At 43.0% G+C, this 18,881-nt stretch overlaps 2 protein-coding genes across 2 annotated transcripts in view; both read left to right on the top strand.

Moving 5' to 3' along the window:
* MIPEP (mitochondrial intermediate peptidase) overlaps nt 1-18,881 on the top strand; it is a 659,177-nt gene that overhangs the window by 541,518 nt on the left and 98,778 nt on the right. The window lies entirely within an intron of this gene.
* Nucleotides 495-857, top strand: LOC127029406 (ribonuclease H-like). The gene has a single exon (XM_050915018.1). The coding sequence runs from the start codon at nt 495-497 to the stop codon at nt 855-857; it is 363 nt and encodes a 120-aa protein (XP_050770975.1).

Here is an 18,881-nt window from a genome sequence, read left to right as displayed (position 1 = left end):
GGCCGCAAGGGCCAGCTAGACCTTTGTTATTCTCTTCCACCTCATTTAAAGAAACTGAACAATGGTACTCAGAGTGGGAGAAGGGACTCCTCTCACTTACTAGGGCAGTCAAGGAAGCGGAGAGGTTACGTACTTTGCAAGATATTATAGTGCAAGGCCCTTTTCCTCTTCTAAATTCGATCCTTAAGGGGTCACCCTGTCCTGAGGGGGTAGCCCAGAAGGCCACAGTATGGAAATAGTATGCCTATTTAGAGGGAGTTAGTCAGTTACTGCAATTAAGAGAGGGCCCGGTCAAAATCTCTAAGCTCCAACAACCTGTGAATCCAGATCCAGTTTTGCTAGGCCAACCCTATAAACCTTCCCTGATCACAGAGGTGCCTGAACTGACCACAGGTTCGGATACACAAGGAGTGTGGTTCACTGATGCATCTGCCCATTGAGTGGGATCACGATGGCAATATAAAGCAGCAGCATTGGAAATTGGTACTGGGAAAATGACTACAGAGGAGGTAGAAGGTAGCGCACAGGTGGGGGAATTGCACGCCCTCCTGCTGGCAGCAGAGAATGGCGCCACTGTAATTTACACTGATTCCTACGCAACCTATAAGGGTGCCACAGAGTGGATATGCCAGTGGGAATCCAATCAGTGGAAAGTGGGCTGTACAAAAGTCTGGAGAACCAGACACTGGCAACGATTGTTAGAAATAGGCAGATCACGACCCCTAAAGGTGGGATGGGTAAAGGGCCATGCAAGAAATGGGACCCCCACCGCAAAATGGAACCAACAGGTAGATCACCTAGCCCAAATTAAGGTAGTTGATAGTGACAAGAAAGACTGGGGGTGGTTGGCTGAGTAGCTACACATTAAGCAAGGCCACTCAAGGAAAACAGACCTCTATTATTACAAGTGTTGGTCCCGAGGATGGCCAGTGTCCATGAAAATATGTGAAGCAGTTCTTACAGCCTGTCCACAATGTCAGATAAGGCTTAAGACCCAACCACCCAAATCAAACCCCAGCCCAGTATATTAAACAAGGCAAGGCTCTTTGGAGCACCTGGCAAATTACATTGGTCCTTTGAAGCCATCCCATGGGAAGAGATATATTTTGGTAGGAGTAGAGGTGATGTCACCGCTGGCTATGGCTACAGCTGTTAGCACAGCCACTGCAGATCAGACAGTCCAAGCTCTGCCAGAATGGTTTAGTATTTTGCGCATTCCTGAATGGATTCAAAGTGAGAATGGATCACATTTCATGGCCACAGTGGTGCAAGACTGGGCTTGAGGGGAAGGCATTAAATGGGTGTTTCACACACCATATTGTCCTCAGGCAAACAGCATAGTTGAACAAACCAATGGTTTGATTAAAAAGCATGCTAATGTCTCATGCCATAACTGGGACATACGGTTACCACAGGCAGTCTTTACAGTTAATAACTGCTGGGAAAATTATGGAAACCCAAAAATTTCAGCATTTTGTCCTATGGGACCTTTAACAGGTGATGACCCTATACCAGATGATCAAAAGGGCCAGTTCCCATAAAGAACATATGTGGGCCAACCTGTCTGGTAAAACTGCCCTCTATTGGCACTGTACCCATGACCCTGGCAAAACCCAGAGGCTTATATGCCTGGGAAGCCCTAGACAGGAGTGGAAAACCCACCGTATCAGTGCCTGGTGGATAATCCACAACTTCTAACCTCAAAGCCCGGTTTCAAAGTCCGAGGCCTAGTTCTGTGTTTTCTTACAGGACAATGGAGAAGTGGACCACCTTGGTGCTCATGCTTGCAATAGTGATAGTGATCAACGGAGACGACCAGGATCTGGACAATAATATGGTAGCAAAAATGATAGTAGGATTCACCCAAATGATGAACCTAACTCCATTAATGGCTTGTTTACCCACCCCTAAGTCAGCAGAAGACGCCCTGCTGATCTTTGTACAAGACGTCAATATATCGTTAGCCCTCGAACTCACATGGTAGTTGTATAATAATTACAGCTGGGTGATTGAGCGGGTTGGAAAGACAGGCAGTTATACCCATATCACCTACAGTTGGTCATCCGACATGGTGAATGTTAGCTTGGTATGGAATGCAACGTGTAATTATCTTTTTCTACCCACTGGTAAGGCCACAGGGTGGAGCTGGGATGGTACTATATCATGCTCTAATGTTCCATGGGGAACTACTGAATATAATGCTTGGTGGAGCACTGATGACCACTCCATACAATATACAAAACAATTAAATGCCTCATGGTGCATCAAACACCCTGAAAAGGATAGCAATGACTGTCCCAGCACATGTAATCACAATGCAAGTGCCTGCCCCCTTAATTGCATGTCGGCCGGAAAAAAAGCATAAGGCTAGCTGGGATGGAAAAAAGGATAGAGTTTCCCCAGCAGGAAAATCCCCACTTTGGGACTGCCAGGTGGAAATTGGATGCAGAGACATAGATAAAATGCCATTGCTGTGGCTATACCCTCCTGTTCAAGAGGCTCTAGTACTGGGCTGTCTATGTAGCAATACCAGTTACTTACGATCCTCTGCCTTGAATTGTAGCAAGGAAGACTGCTGCTCTCCTCTTACTACCACACCAGGTTCCTGCCGAAAATCCGCTGTCACTGCACCCCCTAACTTAGTGTGGGCATGTTCTGACGGCCACCTATATTCCGGATTATATCCAACTATTCTGGGACCAGCCTGCACACTAGCTGTGCTTTCTCTCTGTCCCATTTATCGGGAAGGATACATGCCACACAAATGGTGGGATCACAGCCCAAGGGACTTACAGAAAGAATGGCAGGAAGCCTCAACACGAGTTGGATGGTGGATGGAATCGGTATTTGGGTTGGGAGCTGCTCCAGTACGAAACCAACAGACCATTTTGGAATTAGGTCTACAACTATCAGCCTTAGCCAACGCTATGTCTGATAGTTTGGGGCTCTTAAACAATCAGTTACAACATACCAGTAAAATGACCATCCAAAACCAAGCTGTATTGTATTTGATGTTATTAGAGGAGAAAAGTGTATGCGGAGTCCTGAACCTGTCGGTAGATGAGTGCTGTGTTCATATCTCAAATGTATCAATGCTGCTGCAGGACCACATCAACAGGATGAAGAAGGCGGCAAGAGATTTGGAAGTGATTGTTGCTGCACTAGGGACTAACTGGTTGGGGAAATTTTTTGATGTGTTTGGATTTTCTTTGTCAGTCAAGTCTTTTTCAGCCAGTTTCCTTCAATCTTCAATAATGGTTATAGTTACGATTATTGTGATTTGTATTATCATAAGCTATATCAAACATGTGGTAGTGAAATCTGTGTTGATTGTGGAGTATGCTTCCTTAGAACCTGTTTGTGTAATTAATGTTCAACCTGTTCGCATAATTGATGTTCCAATATAGCCTTAGAGTAACTAAGGAATGATGATCCACAGTGAGTGTTAAAACTTGCCAAGACTGTGCTCCCTTTGAACTTCGGAGGCAAGAGGGGACTGTACCACCACTCCAAGGAAACCAGCCGAATCATGACTGTGGTCACAGGGTGGATTGTGTGGCAGGTACACCCGCCCTGATAGAGACCAAAACTTTTCGACCAAGGGAAAAAAACCCTAGAAGCTGTGGTCTGGGGGTCGAGCTGCCCAGCCCATGCAGTGACTGTGGTCACGTACACACCTTGGCCGGTGACAACCATCACATACACACTTTGGTCAAAAGGCAAGGCCCTCAGCCAATGGGACACTTCGGTTGAAAGAAACTTCTCAACCGTTGACCATACATGACCACAGATCAGGTTCGACTAGGCTATAAATGGAGCCCCGCCAGAGGGCAAATTGAGTCAGTCCTCCTTGGAGCAGCGAGTCTGCAGTCAGGGACTCTCCCCTTGGGTTGGGATGCCACCTAAGGAAACTCCTCAAGGTTGAGATCCCTCATCTTTTAGGTGAGTGATATGCACATTTTGGGTCATCATTGCTAAAACTTAAGCTTAAGTCAGTTGTGCAGTATTAATTTCCCCTTACATCATTGAACCTGTGGTTTACTAATATTGTCAGAGTTCTAAATGATTTTGATTGAAGAATAAATTTTGTTGAGTTTAACACCTGTTTAATTTGATTGTGTGAGCCTCCGTGACACACAAGGGGAGATCCTGGCGTGCAGCCTGCTGACATGCAGGAGAGCTCAACGGGCCCTGGGTTGTCCACTATTTATGGAGTAAGATAATTGACTTATAGTCATATTTACATACCAACAACAGATGTTAGTTTCTTCCAAATTTGGCTTGAGTCGGACATTGACCAGCACTGTGGTTAGGTGGGTGCATTGCTCAAATTAGCCCTTGGCTATTGTATTGTTATCTGTCTCCCCTGAATCCACACGACCAGACACATCCATTATGACCACTACTGGTGGTTATCACTTCAGCAGGGTTACAAGAAATAAAGATCAGTTTGGGGGCGGGGAGCACACTGCCACACTATGAACTCCCTATAGATTCAGTGGGGAGAAAGAGGCACTTTTTCAGATACCTACTTCATGAAGAGAGAAGTGCGGACTTCTCTCCACTGTGGACAGATGAATTCCCATACTGTGAATGACCACGTTCACCCAGGAAGACAATGGCAGGTCTCCAGCTTTGAACTTGTTGCCCAGCTGAGTGATGAGCTGTGTTTCATGCACTCAGGCTTGAGAGGTACAGCTGGTCAGATGTTAGGAATCGAGGAGTGACTGCTTTCAGCTAAGTACAATAAACAGTTTTTATTTCTATTGCTCCCTTTAACATTTGTAAAGTACTTGATGCAATGGGAAAAGCACTTCAGAATTGAAATTAGCAGAAATAAGTCTGGTGTTCAGACTCATTTTAATGAATATGACTTTCCACTCCTGTAACAGAGTCCCCTAAAATCACTGGCATGTAAAGGTGAGGGAATGAAATACAAGAGAGTTCCAGACTCCGGAAACTTTTATTAAGGCTGTGTCTCAAGGTTGGAGTCTTGCTAATGTGGTCATGGACTAAAATTGCATTAAAGACTTCTGAAACTATTTGGTTTACATCGGATTTTAACAGCCTTTACAATCTTGTATTCTTAATTAATGCATCCCTTCCAGCCTGGTGGTCTTTTCTATTTACAACAAAAGATTAAATTCACTAAAACTCCCAAGGAGTTGGAGTTGGATGGAGTTCAGCTCCAGAGGTTACAGGGAAAAGAAATGGAAATATCCATTGCTAGTATTTAATAATTGTTTCTCTAGGTATTAGTTGATTAGTAATTATTTAATAAAGGATTTATCTTGCTAAATACAGATTCCTCCTAGATAAAAGAGCCAGGAAATATGTGAACTTAAGAGAGAACAAGGTAATCCACCTTGGATGGAGGAAGAGCAATAACAAACTGTTGTAAGTAGCTCTAGGGAGTAGATTGAAGGGGAAAGGGAGCAGTTAAGACACAGGGCTGACTCACTGTCCTGGTTTCGGCTAGGACAGAGTTAATTTTCTTCCTAGTAGCTGGTATAGTGCTGTGTTTTGGATTTAGTAGGAAAAGAATGTTGATAACACACTGATGTTTTTAATTGTTGCTAAGTAGTGTTTATACTAAGTCAAGGATTTTTCAGCTTCTCGTGCCCAGCCAGCAAGAAGGCTGGAGGGGCACAAGAAGCTGGGAGGGGACACCATCAGGACAGCTGACCCAAACTGGCCAAAGAGCTATTCCATACCATATGACATCATGCCCAGTATATAAACTGGGGGAGTTAACTGGGAGGGGGGATCGCGGCTCGGGAACTAACTGGGCATCGGTCAACGAGTGGTGAGCAATTGCATTGTGCACCACTTGCTTTGTATAGTTTAATTCTTTTAGTATTGCTATTGTCATATTATTATTATTATCATTATCATTGTTTTTCATTCCTTTCTGTCCTATTAAACTGTCTTTATCTCAACTCACGAGTTTTTTTTTCCTGATTCTCTCCCCCATCCCAGGGGTGGGGGGCAGTGAGCGAGCGGCTGCGTGGTGCTTAGCTGCCGGCTGGGGTTAAACCACGACAATGGTGAGAATTAATGACTGAGAAACAGTAAACCATAAAAGAGCTGGTTCTGTGAAGTGACGCTAAGATGTTGCTTGGACTCTCAGTACAAGTTGCTGTGACACATGCTGGAACAAAAGCTTGGATAAAAGAAGGACTAGGGACAAGCTTTAGAGAGGACCTGATAAAGCTTTTTATTATTTTTCCCTTTTGCAGCTTTGATTACCGTTTTGGGATTAAGCACAAACACTCAGTTTTTCTACAAAAACCTTCATTTATTGTTTTCTATTACCTCATCATTTTACATGTAGTCCCAAGGTGAAAGAATAAGCACTGAGTACACCACCCTCAAGGAATAGCAAAACTAAGAGCATTTTTTTGGTGCTTCATTCCTGTGAAGGGTTTGGGGCTTCACAGAAGCTGGGGTGTACTGTTTCTACCAAGCTGCAAGGATCAGTTTAGGAGCTGTTGATCCCAGAGGCTAGGACAGTGGAATAGGCTCCCCCACGTCACAAGCACATCGATGTCTTACGTGGTGGACAAACAGCTTGTGACTTCAGGGACTGTGCACGTGACATCAGCTTTTCCCTACTTTTTAAACACAGTAGGAAGATGCACAGGGTAATGGACTCTTTTGAATTTGTCGTTTCATCTCAGAAGCAATGATGGCATCACTGCAGACCTGTGTGGTTCCTTTGCGGTATCCGCTAGGTGAAACTGTACTAGGATTTTTGCTTGGCATCTAAGACGGAAGCTGCTATAAAATTCCTCCTCTGAGCAATATGTAAGTTTGGCAGAACATGATATTGAGCTGATTTTATATCGAATTTTCCTATACTAAGATCTATGTTTCTCAGTGATGAAATATTTGTCATTTTAATGATTGAATATGAACAGATGTGTTTAACTTTCATGGTTAATGATCTCTTTGTTTCTGCTTTTAATCCCTGCCTATTACACTAATGGACTCAAATTACTAGAGTGTTTAAGAGGCCATTAGGCTCTTTTATAGGACATGGAATACTAATGGCAATTCACTATGAAGATTCAAGCATTTTGCTCTTTTACTGAAATATTTGTAGTCTTCACTTCAGAAAAAAAGAAAAGTTTTCTGTTTTAGAAGAGTTCATAGACTACATGATGCTTTTTAAAAATTGTCACTCAGCTCATTCTTTCATGTATGCAAGTATTGATTTATGAAGTGTTCTCCTCTGTATGCCTTCTGGAATATGATACTAACCTTTAAGTGGAAATCAAAAACTCTGGGCCTCTTGCCTAAAGAAACCAAACAGTTCCCTCAGACCTCGGCAATAGCATTATTGCTATCATAAATAATCATTGTAGATCAAAACAATCCTAAACAGGGAAAGTAAAATCTGAAAAGAAAAAGAATAACCTTTGCTCTCAGCTTCCAAGGGGTAAATCAACTTGCAAATTATTTTAAGGAAATGCAAGATGATAAGGAATCACATCTCTTGACTAGCAGCTATATGTCCACTAGTTCTTTGGTTATCCATTTGGTGTCAGCCTGTTTAATACTTGAAAAGGTTATCTGTATCCCTTTACAACTGGCCAATTATCTAAGGTGAATCCATATATATTTACCAACAGATGGTCTCATAATGATTACTAGAGTTGCCAGGCCATTCATGCATATGTCCTTTCCTAAGCCATTGACCAGAACAAACATTTTTAAATTTTATCATCTTGTATGTTTTACTAGGAAGATGTAAAAAGGGAGTTAGAGAATGAGAGAGAACCTATCTTTGGAGAAAAATAGAAGAAAAAATAAAATCCAAATTAAAGACAAGGGACAGGCACTGCTGAAGTGCAAGAAGGAGTGAAGGAGGAGACCCATTCTGGGCAAGTGAAGATTCATGAAATGATCTGTTCCCCATACGAGATAGGTTCTTTCTGATCCTGCATCATATGTGCTACATTTATCCAGATTTGATGGGTCCTAAGGTCCATAAGCGATAAAAGAGAAAGTGCTGGATTTGGCCCAATACAATAAAAAAAAATGGAATAGTTTCTATAGGAGAACAGTGAGTCCACTTCAGCTTGGAAGTCTATAAAATTTTTATGGTATGGAAAAGGTGAATAGGCAATGTTTATTCATCACAGCACAGGAACTCAGCGACAGACAGTGACATTATGAGGCCAAAATCAAAAGTGTTTTCATAGAACATATTGTTAAATTATGGAGTTGACTGTCAAAGGATAGTGGGCAGTCCAAAATGTAAATAGATTCACAAAGAGAGCTGACAAATTTATGGAGAATGTGTCTGTCAGTGGGTATGAAACACAACAGGTAGAGGAAATCACTGTCTGCAGCACTGTCTAGACCTCTGATTGATAAAAGCTACAAAGGTTTCTAATGGCAAGCTTTATCCTCTACAGACCTGTTGGATACGTCTTTTCTCTAAGCTAGACATTGTCATTGCTGATTTCCTCACAGAGAGGATAGCTTGAAACAAAAGGCTCTCCTTGAGTTTAGGAGCTGAGGAGGGGACCTAGCACATAGCATATAATGATGAATCAAAACGGTTCTAAAAAGGAACTAGTAAAAAAAGAAAAAGATTGAAAGAACAGATTAAAAATGAGGAAATCAGGAAAGGGTTATTTAGCATTCAAGCTGCTTACAGACAAAATGCTAGTGGAATGACCTTGAAGACGTCCAAAGAGACATGAATCAGTATTCCTGTACCACACAAGGAGAGCAGAGAGAAGCAAGGAAGAGGAAAGATGTAGTCACAACCTTGGTATAAGGTCTGGAGGAGCCTGATAGCTAGTAGAAGGACCTGTGGCTGAACAAGAGGTCTAATGCCCTACATAGGCTTAGGCACGGCCTGGCTGAACCTGACTGGGCTTTCTGCATCAGCAACGAGCTCCTGAAGGAATTCCTCAAAGGAGGGCTGAGGTCAGAAACATGTTATACAAGAGTTAGCCACAACTCATCCCATCTTCTCCTGGTCCAGGGGCTGGAGGGAAGACAACAGACACCTCCTTACCCACCAGATGGAAAAGTCTCCTGGTCTGAAAACCAGCAGTTGGTGACACTGTGGGCATAGAGCATGACTCGGCTCATCAAGGCTGATAACGTTTGTCCCAGTGAGATGACCTTTATCATGCACTTACAGTCTGTGCTGAGAAGAGATACTGAATGCTACTTCCTCAAGCTGTGCACATTCGCCTCCTCAGGCAGCCGTAAAAGAAACCCACCCGCAGGAGAGCTTGGCCTGCATGCAGCCCATGTAATGGCAGGAAGCCACCAAGTGTGGCTAAACTCTGCTGTCAGGCTGTGAGTGACAGGAGACAGGCTGGTAGGTGCCCCATGGGCCCCTTCTGAGAATTCACCCAAGTTAGAGGGAACTCCAGCTGAACCTGGTCTCCTATGTGTCAAAGCCTATCCGGCATGACCCAGCAGAACTGGCTGGATTTAGGGGGCAAGAGGCCCCCAGACACTATGGACCCATAGGAAGGGGTCTGAAGACGCTGTAAAGTGGCTAGTGATGTTTTAGTTTCACAGCCCACTGAAGGAGGTACATAGTTGGACAGAGGTTTCCCAAGCCCTATGGTCATTCAAGGCCTAGAGCTCACCTAAATATTTGCAGAGGAAGATATCACCATCAGAAGTCTCTCTCTCAAACCTTTTGCTGCTTAGCAGCCTTTCTCACTTATTGGCACTGGCAGAGATATGATTTTTGGAATAAGGGGCTGGAGCAGTGGAGTCCTTCAGGCATGAAGTAAACTGACTCCCTCTTTTGCCTTCAGCAGTGAAATAAACAGGTTGCTTTCTAGTTTAGGGAACCGAGCAAGTGCAGCCTGCAGCCTGTAGTCACCACTGAGAGGACGAACAGATCAGTCCTTCCTCCCTTGGCCCTTGCCTCTAGCCCACCAGTCTCACATTTTTCTTAAACTGTTTCCAAGATAAAGCTGTGAGATGAGGTACCTTTCATATGATCATGCGTATTGGCAGCACTAGTCCGTGCCCTGTAAATCAGGGCACATAGCATCAATCCCCTGCAAAGGTACAGGGACTTGGGTGGATGATAGGCACATACCTTGCTGGAATATATACAGAGGAGGTTTGTCTTCATCTTCCCAGGGAAATCTAAGGAAGTGAGTCAATAGCAGCATTGTTGAGAAACTGTTATTTCCTCCTATTTTATGTGTCTGCCCAAGCTCTTGCTTTCAGCCAGGATATGAGAATTTTACACTGAAAACATCTTCTAATACCTAAAAATATGTTTTGCTTAAAAATTAAGCATTTTATCTATGGACACTGCATTATTTATTTTAAGCTTTTAAATATGTGCCTTATTCCAGTGAGTTGAACATTAGACACTTTCATATTTGAAGATGTTCAGACAGCTGATATTTAAATTTGTGATCCTCTGGAAATTTTTATCAAGGTGTCACTGGGATAACAGATGTAAATGCTGAGCTGGGCACTGCAGCACCAAATATAGGTTTTACAGAGCTCAGAAAATGATCTCCAGAGCATTTCACTTGTCTTTTTAGTATTACAGATCTAGCTGTGGTGTAGTACAACATACATAAGATTTGAAAATCTTAAGCCTAGAAATGTCTATGTAACATAGAATCATAGAATCATAGAATGGTTTGGATTGGAAGGGACCTTTAAAGATCATCTAGTCCAACTCCTCTGCCATGGGCAGGGACATCTTTCATGAGTTCAGGTTGCTCAAAGCCCCATCCAACCTGACCTTGAACACTTCCAATGATGGGGCATCCACAACTTCTCCGAGCAACCTGTTCCAGTGTCTCACCACCCTCACCGTAAAAAATTTCTTCCTTATGTCCAGTCTAAACCTGCCCTCTTTCAGTTTAAAACTGCTGCCCCCCTGTCCAGTCACTACAGGCCTTGGTAAAAAGTCTTCCTCCATCTTTCTTATAAGCCCCCTTTAAGTAATGAAAGGCCACAATAAGGTCTCCCCGGAGCGTTTTCTTCTCCAGGCTGAATAATTCCAACTCTCTCAGCTTTTCTTCATAGGAGAGGTGCTCCAGCCCTTGGAGTGGCCCTGCTCTGGACCTGCTCCAACAGGTCCATGTCTTGTACTGTGGACCCCAGAGCTGGATGCAGTACTCCAGGTGACGTCTCAGGAGAGCAGAGAGTAGAGGGGGAGAATCACGTCCCTTGACCTGCAGGCCACATTTCTTTTTATGCAGCCCAGGATACAGTTGGCTTTCTGGGCTGCAAGTGCACATTGCTCGCTCATGTCCAATTTTTCATCCACCAGTATCCCCAAGTCCCTCTCTGCAGGGCAGCTATCAATCAATTTTATTGCTCTGATCCAGGTGCAGGACCTTGCACTTGGCCTTATTGAACTTCATGATGTTCATGTGGGCCCATTCCTCAAGCCTGTCAAGGTCCCTCTGGATGGCATCCCTTTCCTCAAGCGAATCAACTGCACCACTTAGCTTGGTGTCATCTGCAAACTTGTTGAGGGTGCACTCAATCCCACTATGTCATTGATGAAGATATTAAATAATATTGGTCCCAGTAGGGACCCTTGAAGGACACCACTTGTTACTGGTTTCCACTTGGACATTGAGCCATTGACTGTAACTCTTTGGATGCGGCCATCCGGCCAATTTCTTATCCATCTAACAGTCCATCCATCCAACCTTTATCTCTCCAATTTAGTGGCAAGAATGTTGTGGTGGACTGTATCAAAGGCCTTACAGAAGTCCAGGTAGATGACATCCATAGCTCTTCCCTTGTCCACTGATGCAGTCATTCTATCATAGAAGGCCACCAGGCTGGTCAGGAATGATTTGCCCTTGGTGAAGCCATGTTGGCAGTCTCTAATCACCTCCCTGTCTTCCATATGTTTTGACATATCTTCCAGGAGGATCTCTTCCATGATCTTACCGGGCATGAAGGTCAGGCTGACTGGTTGGTAGTTTGCAGGATCCTCCTTTTTACCCTTTTTAAAAATGGGTGTGATGTTTCCCTCTTTCCAACCACTGGGGACTTCTTTTCCAGTCACTGGGGACTACTACGTTTATAAACATGTTTATAAACAAGTAATCCAATGAAACATAATGTAATACCAAGGGACATAAATCCAGTCAATAGCTTAAATGAGTGTACTTTAAATCAGTTTATAGAATTCTTCAGTTATATTCACAGTTATTTAGATCTGGGCTAAAACTCCTAAATGCTGAAGCACAATTTTACTTAAAATAGTCAAAGTAAAAAGACAAATACAATATATGTATTAAAAAGAAAAAGTTGATACTTTTTCAACAGACTTAAAACTTTGCTAGTGAGACAACTAAAGAGATGATAAAAACTAATAGGGAGCTACTGAGAGTGGACAATATCTGAGCTATTCTGGGTAAGGGCTCATTTCCCCAGCAGGGTTTTGGGGTTGTATTTACTGCTCGAGGGCATTGCCTGCTGCGTTCTGTGACTAGTGCAATAACAGATCCTGCTGGACTCTGCTATAAACACTTCTGATCAATCAACACTGGCATCTTCCTGTAGTTTTGCTACTAAAAAGTAGAGGGAATTTTTAAAGTAAAAGCCATTCATGTAATTAAAATAATACTAATAACTTGCAAATGAGCATAGTTTAAGGCAAGTCACTAAAAAGCTTATTTTCTTTCAAAAGTTTGGGATAATAGGATGCTACTAATTGATACCTTTTTACCCCCCCCAGGTTCATTTGCAGAAGCTGGCCTTGTTTACTGGTATTACCAGTACGTTGGCAATGCATGTAAGGCAGGAAAACACATGTATTACGTGGGTTCTTGTTGCTTTGCATCAGTGAGTTCATCTGCATGCAGGAAAAAATGTTCTAAACATCAGCACAAGTGGTGCATACTAGAGACTAGAGATAGGTACTGTAAAAAGTACCTTGTTCAAAATGTAACATCAGCTTCACTGTAAGAACACCCTCTCGAGTTCACAAACTGTGGTGTGACAGACTATTTCTGGCACAAAGCGCTTATGGAAGATTGGGTTTGAAAGATATAGATAAACCTGAGAATACTCATATGTTTTAAATTTTTTTTTAACTGTAAGAATTTGTGCTGAAAGTCCTGTAGCACTCATTCTCTCGGTAGAACAAAAGTGCTTTTGTGTGACGAGTCTGATCAATCCTGAAATAAGCAGTGCGGCTGAAATGTATCTGTGTAATTATATATAATACGTTTGCAAAATGTGAACAATGAAGGATGTCACAGTCAGCTTGTGCTTTTGAATGTGCTGCAAGAGCTGAATTAATCTAATGAATTATTGTGTGTGAATTATCTGCTTGGTTACAAATTGCAATCTAAATCGCATGTTCCTTTTGCTTTACATTTTGCCCTAATATATCTGATGACACAGATATATTTTTCTCGCTCTTCTGGCCACTTAGCTGCCGGTTCTAACCATCATTAAAAGGTGTGGCAAAAGGCAGCAGCAGCAGCTGAGGATGTTTGAGGGTGAATTATCTGAATATTTGAACTGACTGCTAAATGACTCGGTGCTGAAGTTTCTCATGCTGATAGGTTTGACATTTTTCTATGCAATTCTCTTCAGGCCCTGACTTATAGTAGGAAGGAGATGGCATAATCAGAGAGGTGAACTCCAATTAAAGGAAGGAACACCCCAAATTATTTTTTTTTTCTCATTGAGGAAAAAAAAATTGAAACAAGGACCAGGAACTACATGGATGCAATATGGTAATCACTTATCACAGAGGAAACTGTAGCACAAGGATTTTCGATTACAAGGAAAGCAACTATTAAACAATAGAATAACAAAGTTCAGAAAATGACCCAGCCAAAAGTCAGCTAAGATACGTAAAAGTCACTGTCAGTTAGCAACAAATAAGAAACTGCAGAAAGAGCAGCAGGCAATGGAGACATCCCAAAGGTGGTTGGTTAAAAACCACAATGTGAAAAGAGGAAAGTGAGACTATTCTGAAGAAAAAAATAAATGAATGTTTATTGCCTTAAAAGAATTGCAACTCTGGAAGGTTAATGTCATCACATTGTCCTGGCACTGAACTTGAACCTGCAAGAGTACAGGACTGCTCCACAGCACGTCAAGACAAGCTAAATTATGAAACGCTTCTGGTAGCAAAAATTTCAAAATGAGATTCTAATTTCAAAAAGCTTTTTTCCCCCTCTGGTTATATTTTTAAACTACCTTACCTTGTACATGCCTGGTTCATATATCCTCCCATTACCCTTTCTGTGTGAGAAAAGACTGAGAAAATTCTGGAAGAATGGTCCTGTTTGGAGTGAGTAAAAAAGCATGTGCATCTTTGAGAGATGGGTGGAAAACTGAGCTTACAAAATGAAGACAGGTGCAACTTTAGCACTGTAAAACTAACAACCCCAGTAACAGCTAGGAGTGTGTCTATATTCAACCTTAATTCAAAGCCAAACTTGAAGCAAAAATTTATTTTCTGCTCTTAACATTGAAACTAGTGTGCAAATACTATGTACAAACCTGACCTTTCACAAAGCAAAAAAAATAGTTTACTTTAGGTTTTGGGAACTGCAGGCAGGCTTTGGAGCACTGGTTCACCAAATCTTTAGGTGTGACAGCATAAATGCCCAAAACCTCATATATAGTTGCAAGAGAACAACCATTTACATTTTCTTGTTTTGCTAGCTATTTTATGTGTGACTTCTCCACTGACCGATGAAATAATTAGCAATGTTTCCATTAACTTCAATTGGCTTTGGGAGTGTATTGTGTATATCAATTAGCTCTGGTAGCATACTGTGTAAAACTGCATGTTTTCCTTTCAGTTTGCCAAGTGGTGATATATACCATCCCACTGGGGTTATATAACAAGATTTTTCCAATAATAAAATAATAGCAATAGTTATAATTAAGAAACTCACATCTAGTGATTTTTAGTGCTTAAAAGACAAAGCCTAATGCAACCATCCCAGAAAACTGCACAAGCCAATAACATAGACTCAACCTCTAGCAAATCTTTACAGACAAAACAGCATTTCTTCATTAAATATCTATTTCTTGCTGCCCTTTCAGTTCCATTTTGTAAATTAATCTGCTCAGTAGAAAGCCTAGAATTTGAAGGTATAATTTACACAGGAGAAAACCCAGATTTTGCCTGCAAGTTTTCTCCCCTTGTACTCTCAGTCTCTCTCAGAAGTAATTCATCTGGCTTACTTTCCAGAGCTGGAAACACAAGATTTCCCCCCACTTTAATCTGCTCTTTATCCTCATTTTCACACTATTAACTTCTTATTTAGCCTAGGTTCCTTAGGTGAAGCATTTATGCTAACCCAACAGCTAAAGTTGTATCATCAGAAGCTTCTCTTACACTCTATGTATTGTAGAGGTGTTAATTAAATATTGATTCTCCTGACACTTTTCTGCATTTTAACCTCTACAACTTCAGCATTGTTATTTATTCATTTGTGTAGAAAACCTTCTCCTTTTCTTCATCTATCTTCAATAAATACTATTGCAGAATGAGAAGTGTGACTGTGGTAAAGGAGAGGATAAAGGGAACATTTACCATAGCTAGCAACTTGGCTAGAGAAGACTTTAAACAATTTGGGCCTTCTTTCCTAACCTCTACCTGTACCTCCTGTATCTATAAAACTCTGCACCTGCAAATGCAAGTTGGTAAATATGCTGTTACTCTTCTTTAAATACATATATTACACATATATTGAGACGCTCTTCACTACAGCTCAGCAGACTTAATAGTTGCCTTTGAAAATTTGTCCATGTGTATTTAATTGTCTTAAAAGGGCAACATAAAGATTTGACAGTGAGTATCTAGAACATGTGAATCACCGAGTAAACATACTCAGCAATTTACTCAAAACAATAATTTCAGCCATTTTTAATTGGTCAACCAATATATGTTGCCTGAGAAGATACCCATCCATGCAGTGAAGTCAGCCTTACCGACAACAAGCTTGCTTTTTTTAGTCACATTTTGCAAACCTTTCAGAAGTAGTCCATGGCTCCCAAGATTTGGTGGTTTACAGATTGAAAATCCTTCATAAAATCCATTTCTCCAGACTGAGTAGACAAATGTCAATCTTTTCTTCAATAATAGAATGGCGAAGTAATAAAGTATTCTGAAATAATTGACTAGTTAATTCCCCCCCCTTTTTTTTTAGAATAGGCTTTTTCTAGAAGGAGCTGCTCCTACCTTTTGATTAGGTTGCTTGAAATCACTCTGATTGGAAAAGCTAATTGAACATGACTCAATGATGAGTCAGACCCAATAGGAGTCAATGATGAGATACGCTTGCCAGAAAAGAAAATCAAATTCTGGGAAGTATTAATAGCAGTGTCATACGCAAGACATTGGAAGTAATTATTCTGCTCTGTTTGGTTGTGGTGAGGATGCAGGTGATGGTAGTCTGCCTGGTTTGGGCACCTTACTTAATGCATAATAACAAATTGAAGAGATTCTGGAAGAAACAGACAAAAGCAATAAGAGGTTTAAGAAGTATTATCTATTAGGAAAGGTGACTGTAAGATTATTATCTTAGTTATGTAAGGCACTTTTATTGTCACTTGTTCACTGATGAGAGAAGTAAAGCAGCTTACATCACAGCAGTGGCTGTGCCTACTCTCCCGAAGGGTGTTTATTTTTCCCAGGGAGGCATCCCTGGCTTCCAGCTGTGAGGTGCAGGCTCACTGGTGCTGCCCAGGGCCCCACTGCAGCACTCAACCCTTGAAGCAGATCCTGGCTCAGCTCCTGTCCCACTGCATGTTGCACCTCCTCACTCCCACATCTCTGTAGCACGGCCTTTAGCTCCATTCCCGCCTCCTATGGTTCTGGCCCTCAGTGTGGGTTCCTGCCATGGCCTGGCAGCAATGGATCCTCTTCAGGTGCCTGAGTGAAAGAAAAAATCTGGCATGTCAGTCCCTAGCATTGCTGAGAGACACACAGCACAGTCACTGCTCTGTTGTGCCCTTCCAGGCACACCAGCATCCTTAAGCAAAAATGTACAGGTGTGTTTGAAAGAATCTGGACTAGACTTATTCTCAAGAATCTAATCAAAGAAGAACTCCAGACAGGATAACCTCCTATGTGTTCATGAGACTCCCACAGACTGGAGGAGACAGCTGTGTCCCAGGACCGCCCCTGTGCCTCCGGGCACAAGGAGATGAGCAAAGGCAAGTCATGCAAAGGGCTGGAGCAGATGATGATCTAGTGTGTGCATGGTAGGTGTCCTAGACTTGTGTTTCTTTGCTGTGCCTTGCTTGGAATAAGTGGACTGAAAATGTTTGGGTACTCTACCGAAAATGGAAAACACCTTCGAGAAAACTGGCAGAGACCTGTACACCACACCACCAGGACACACCATGCTCCTACCCATTGAGATGCAGCAGTGGTCAAGCATAATGCATTTGCAATGCATCTCTGCTCATTACAGGCCTTCCCCAACACATCCTCCTTGGAGTACTTTTTGAGGATGATGAAAGCCAACCTCACCCATGCTGCATAGGTACACATCCATGGAAATACTGCTTCAGTCTGTATTGGGTTTGTGTGGCAAGGTTTTGGTAGCAGGGGGGGTTACAGGGGTGGCTACTGTGAGAAGCTGCTAGAAGCTTCTCCCATGTATGATAGAGCCAGTGCCAGCTGGGTCCAAGATGGACCCACCGCTAGTCAAACCTGAGCCAATCAGCGGCAGTGGTAGTACCCCTCTGATAACACACTTAAGGGGGAAAACCTGCTGTGCAACAGCAGCCGGAAGAGACGAGTGAGAAAATGTGAGAGAAACAACCCTGCACACACCAAGGTCAGTGAAGAAGGAGGGGCAGGAGGTGCTCCAGGCGCCGGAGCAGAGATTCCCCTGCAGCCCATGGTGAAGACCATGGTGAGGCAGGCTGTCCCCCTGCAGCCCATGGAGGTCCACGGTGGAGCAGGTATCCACCCGCGGCCCATGGAGAACCCCACGCCCCTACGTCCAAAGGAGGCTGTGACCCTGTGGAGAGCCCGCGCTGGAGCAGGCTCCTGGCAGGACTTGTGACCCCGTGGGGGACCCACGCTGGAGCAGTCCATTCCTGAAGGACTGCACCCCGTGGAAAGGACACATGGAAAGGACCCACACTGGAGCAGTTCATGAAGAACTGCAGCCTGTGGGAAGGACTCACATTGGAGAAGTTCGTGGAGGACTGTCTCCTGTGAGAGGGACTCCACGCTGGAGCAGGGGAAGAGAGTGAGGAGGAAGGAGCGGCAGAGACAACATGTGATGAACTGACTGCAACCCCCATTCCCCATCCCCACGTGCCACGCAGGGGAGGAAGCAGAGAAAATCGGGAGTGAAGTTAAGCCCAGGAAGGAGGGAGGGGTGGGAGGAAGGTGTTTTAAGATTTGATTGGTAATAAAATAAATTAATTTTTCCACAAGTCGAGTCTGTTTTGCCCATGACGGTACTTGGTGAATGCTCTCTCTCTGTCCTTATCTCGAGCCACGAGCCTTTCATTGTATTTTTCTCCCCCTGTCCAGTTGACGAGGGGGCGTGATAGAGTGGCTTGGTGAGCACCTGGTGTCCAGCCAAGGTCAACCCACCACAAGTGAAACCCCAAGAAGCCCTGGAATATGATTACATCCATCCTCCTCAGTGACATGCTATGCATGCAGCACCTCTGCTGAGCCCCAAGTGACCCAATAATGAACACAAAACCATTACTGGATTACAGAGAGCAGGATTGTAGATGGGTGGAAGGGCACAGATGCCTTTGCAAGCCCTTGGGTGACACACCCAAAGATAGAGATGGGGAAAGAGGAAGAAGCTGTGTCATTATAGGGGAAGGGGTACTGGAATGAGAAAAAGAGCATGTGTCTCTTTTAGACATGGGTGGAAATAGAGCTTGTAAAC

Source organism: Gymnogyps californianus, chromosome 1 (genome assembly GCF_018139145.2).
Source record: "Gymnogyps californianus isolate 813 chromosome 1, ASM1813914v2, whole genome shotgun sequence".
NCBI classification, from domain to species: Eukaryota; Metazoa; Chordata; class Aves; order Accipitriformes; family Cathartidae; genus Gymnogyps; species Gymnogyps californianus.
This window is presented reverse-complemented; position numbering and strand designations above follow the sequence as displayed.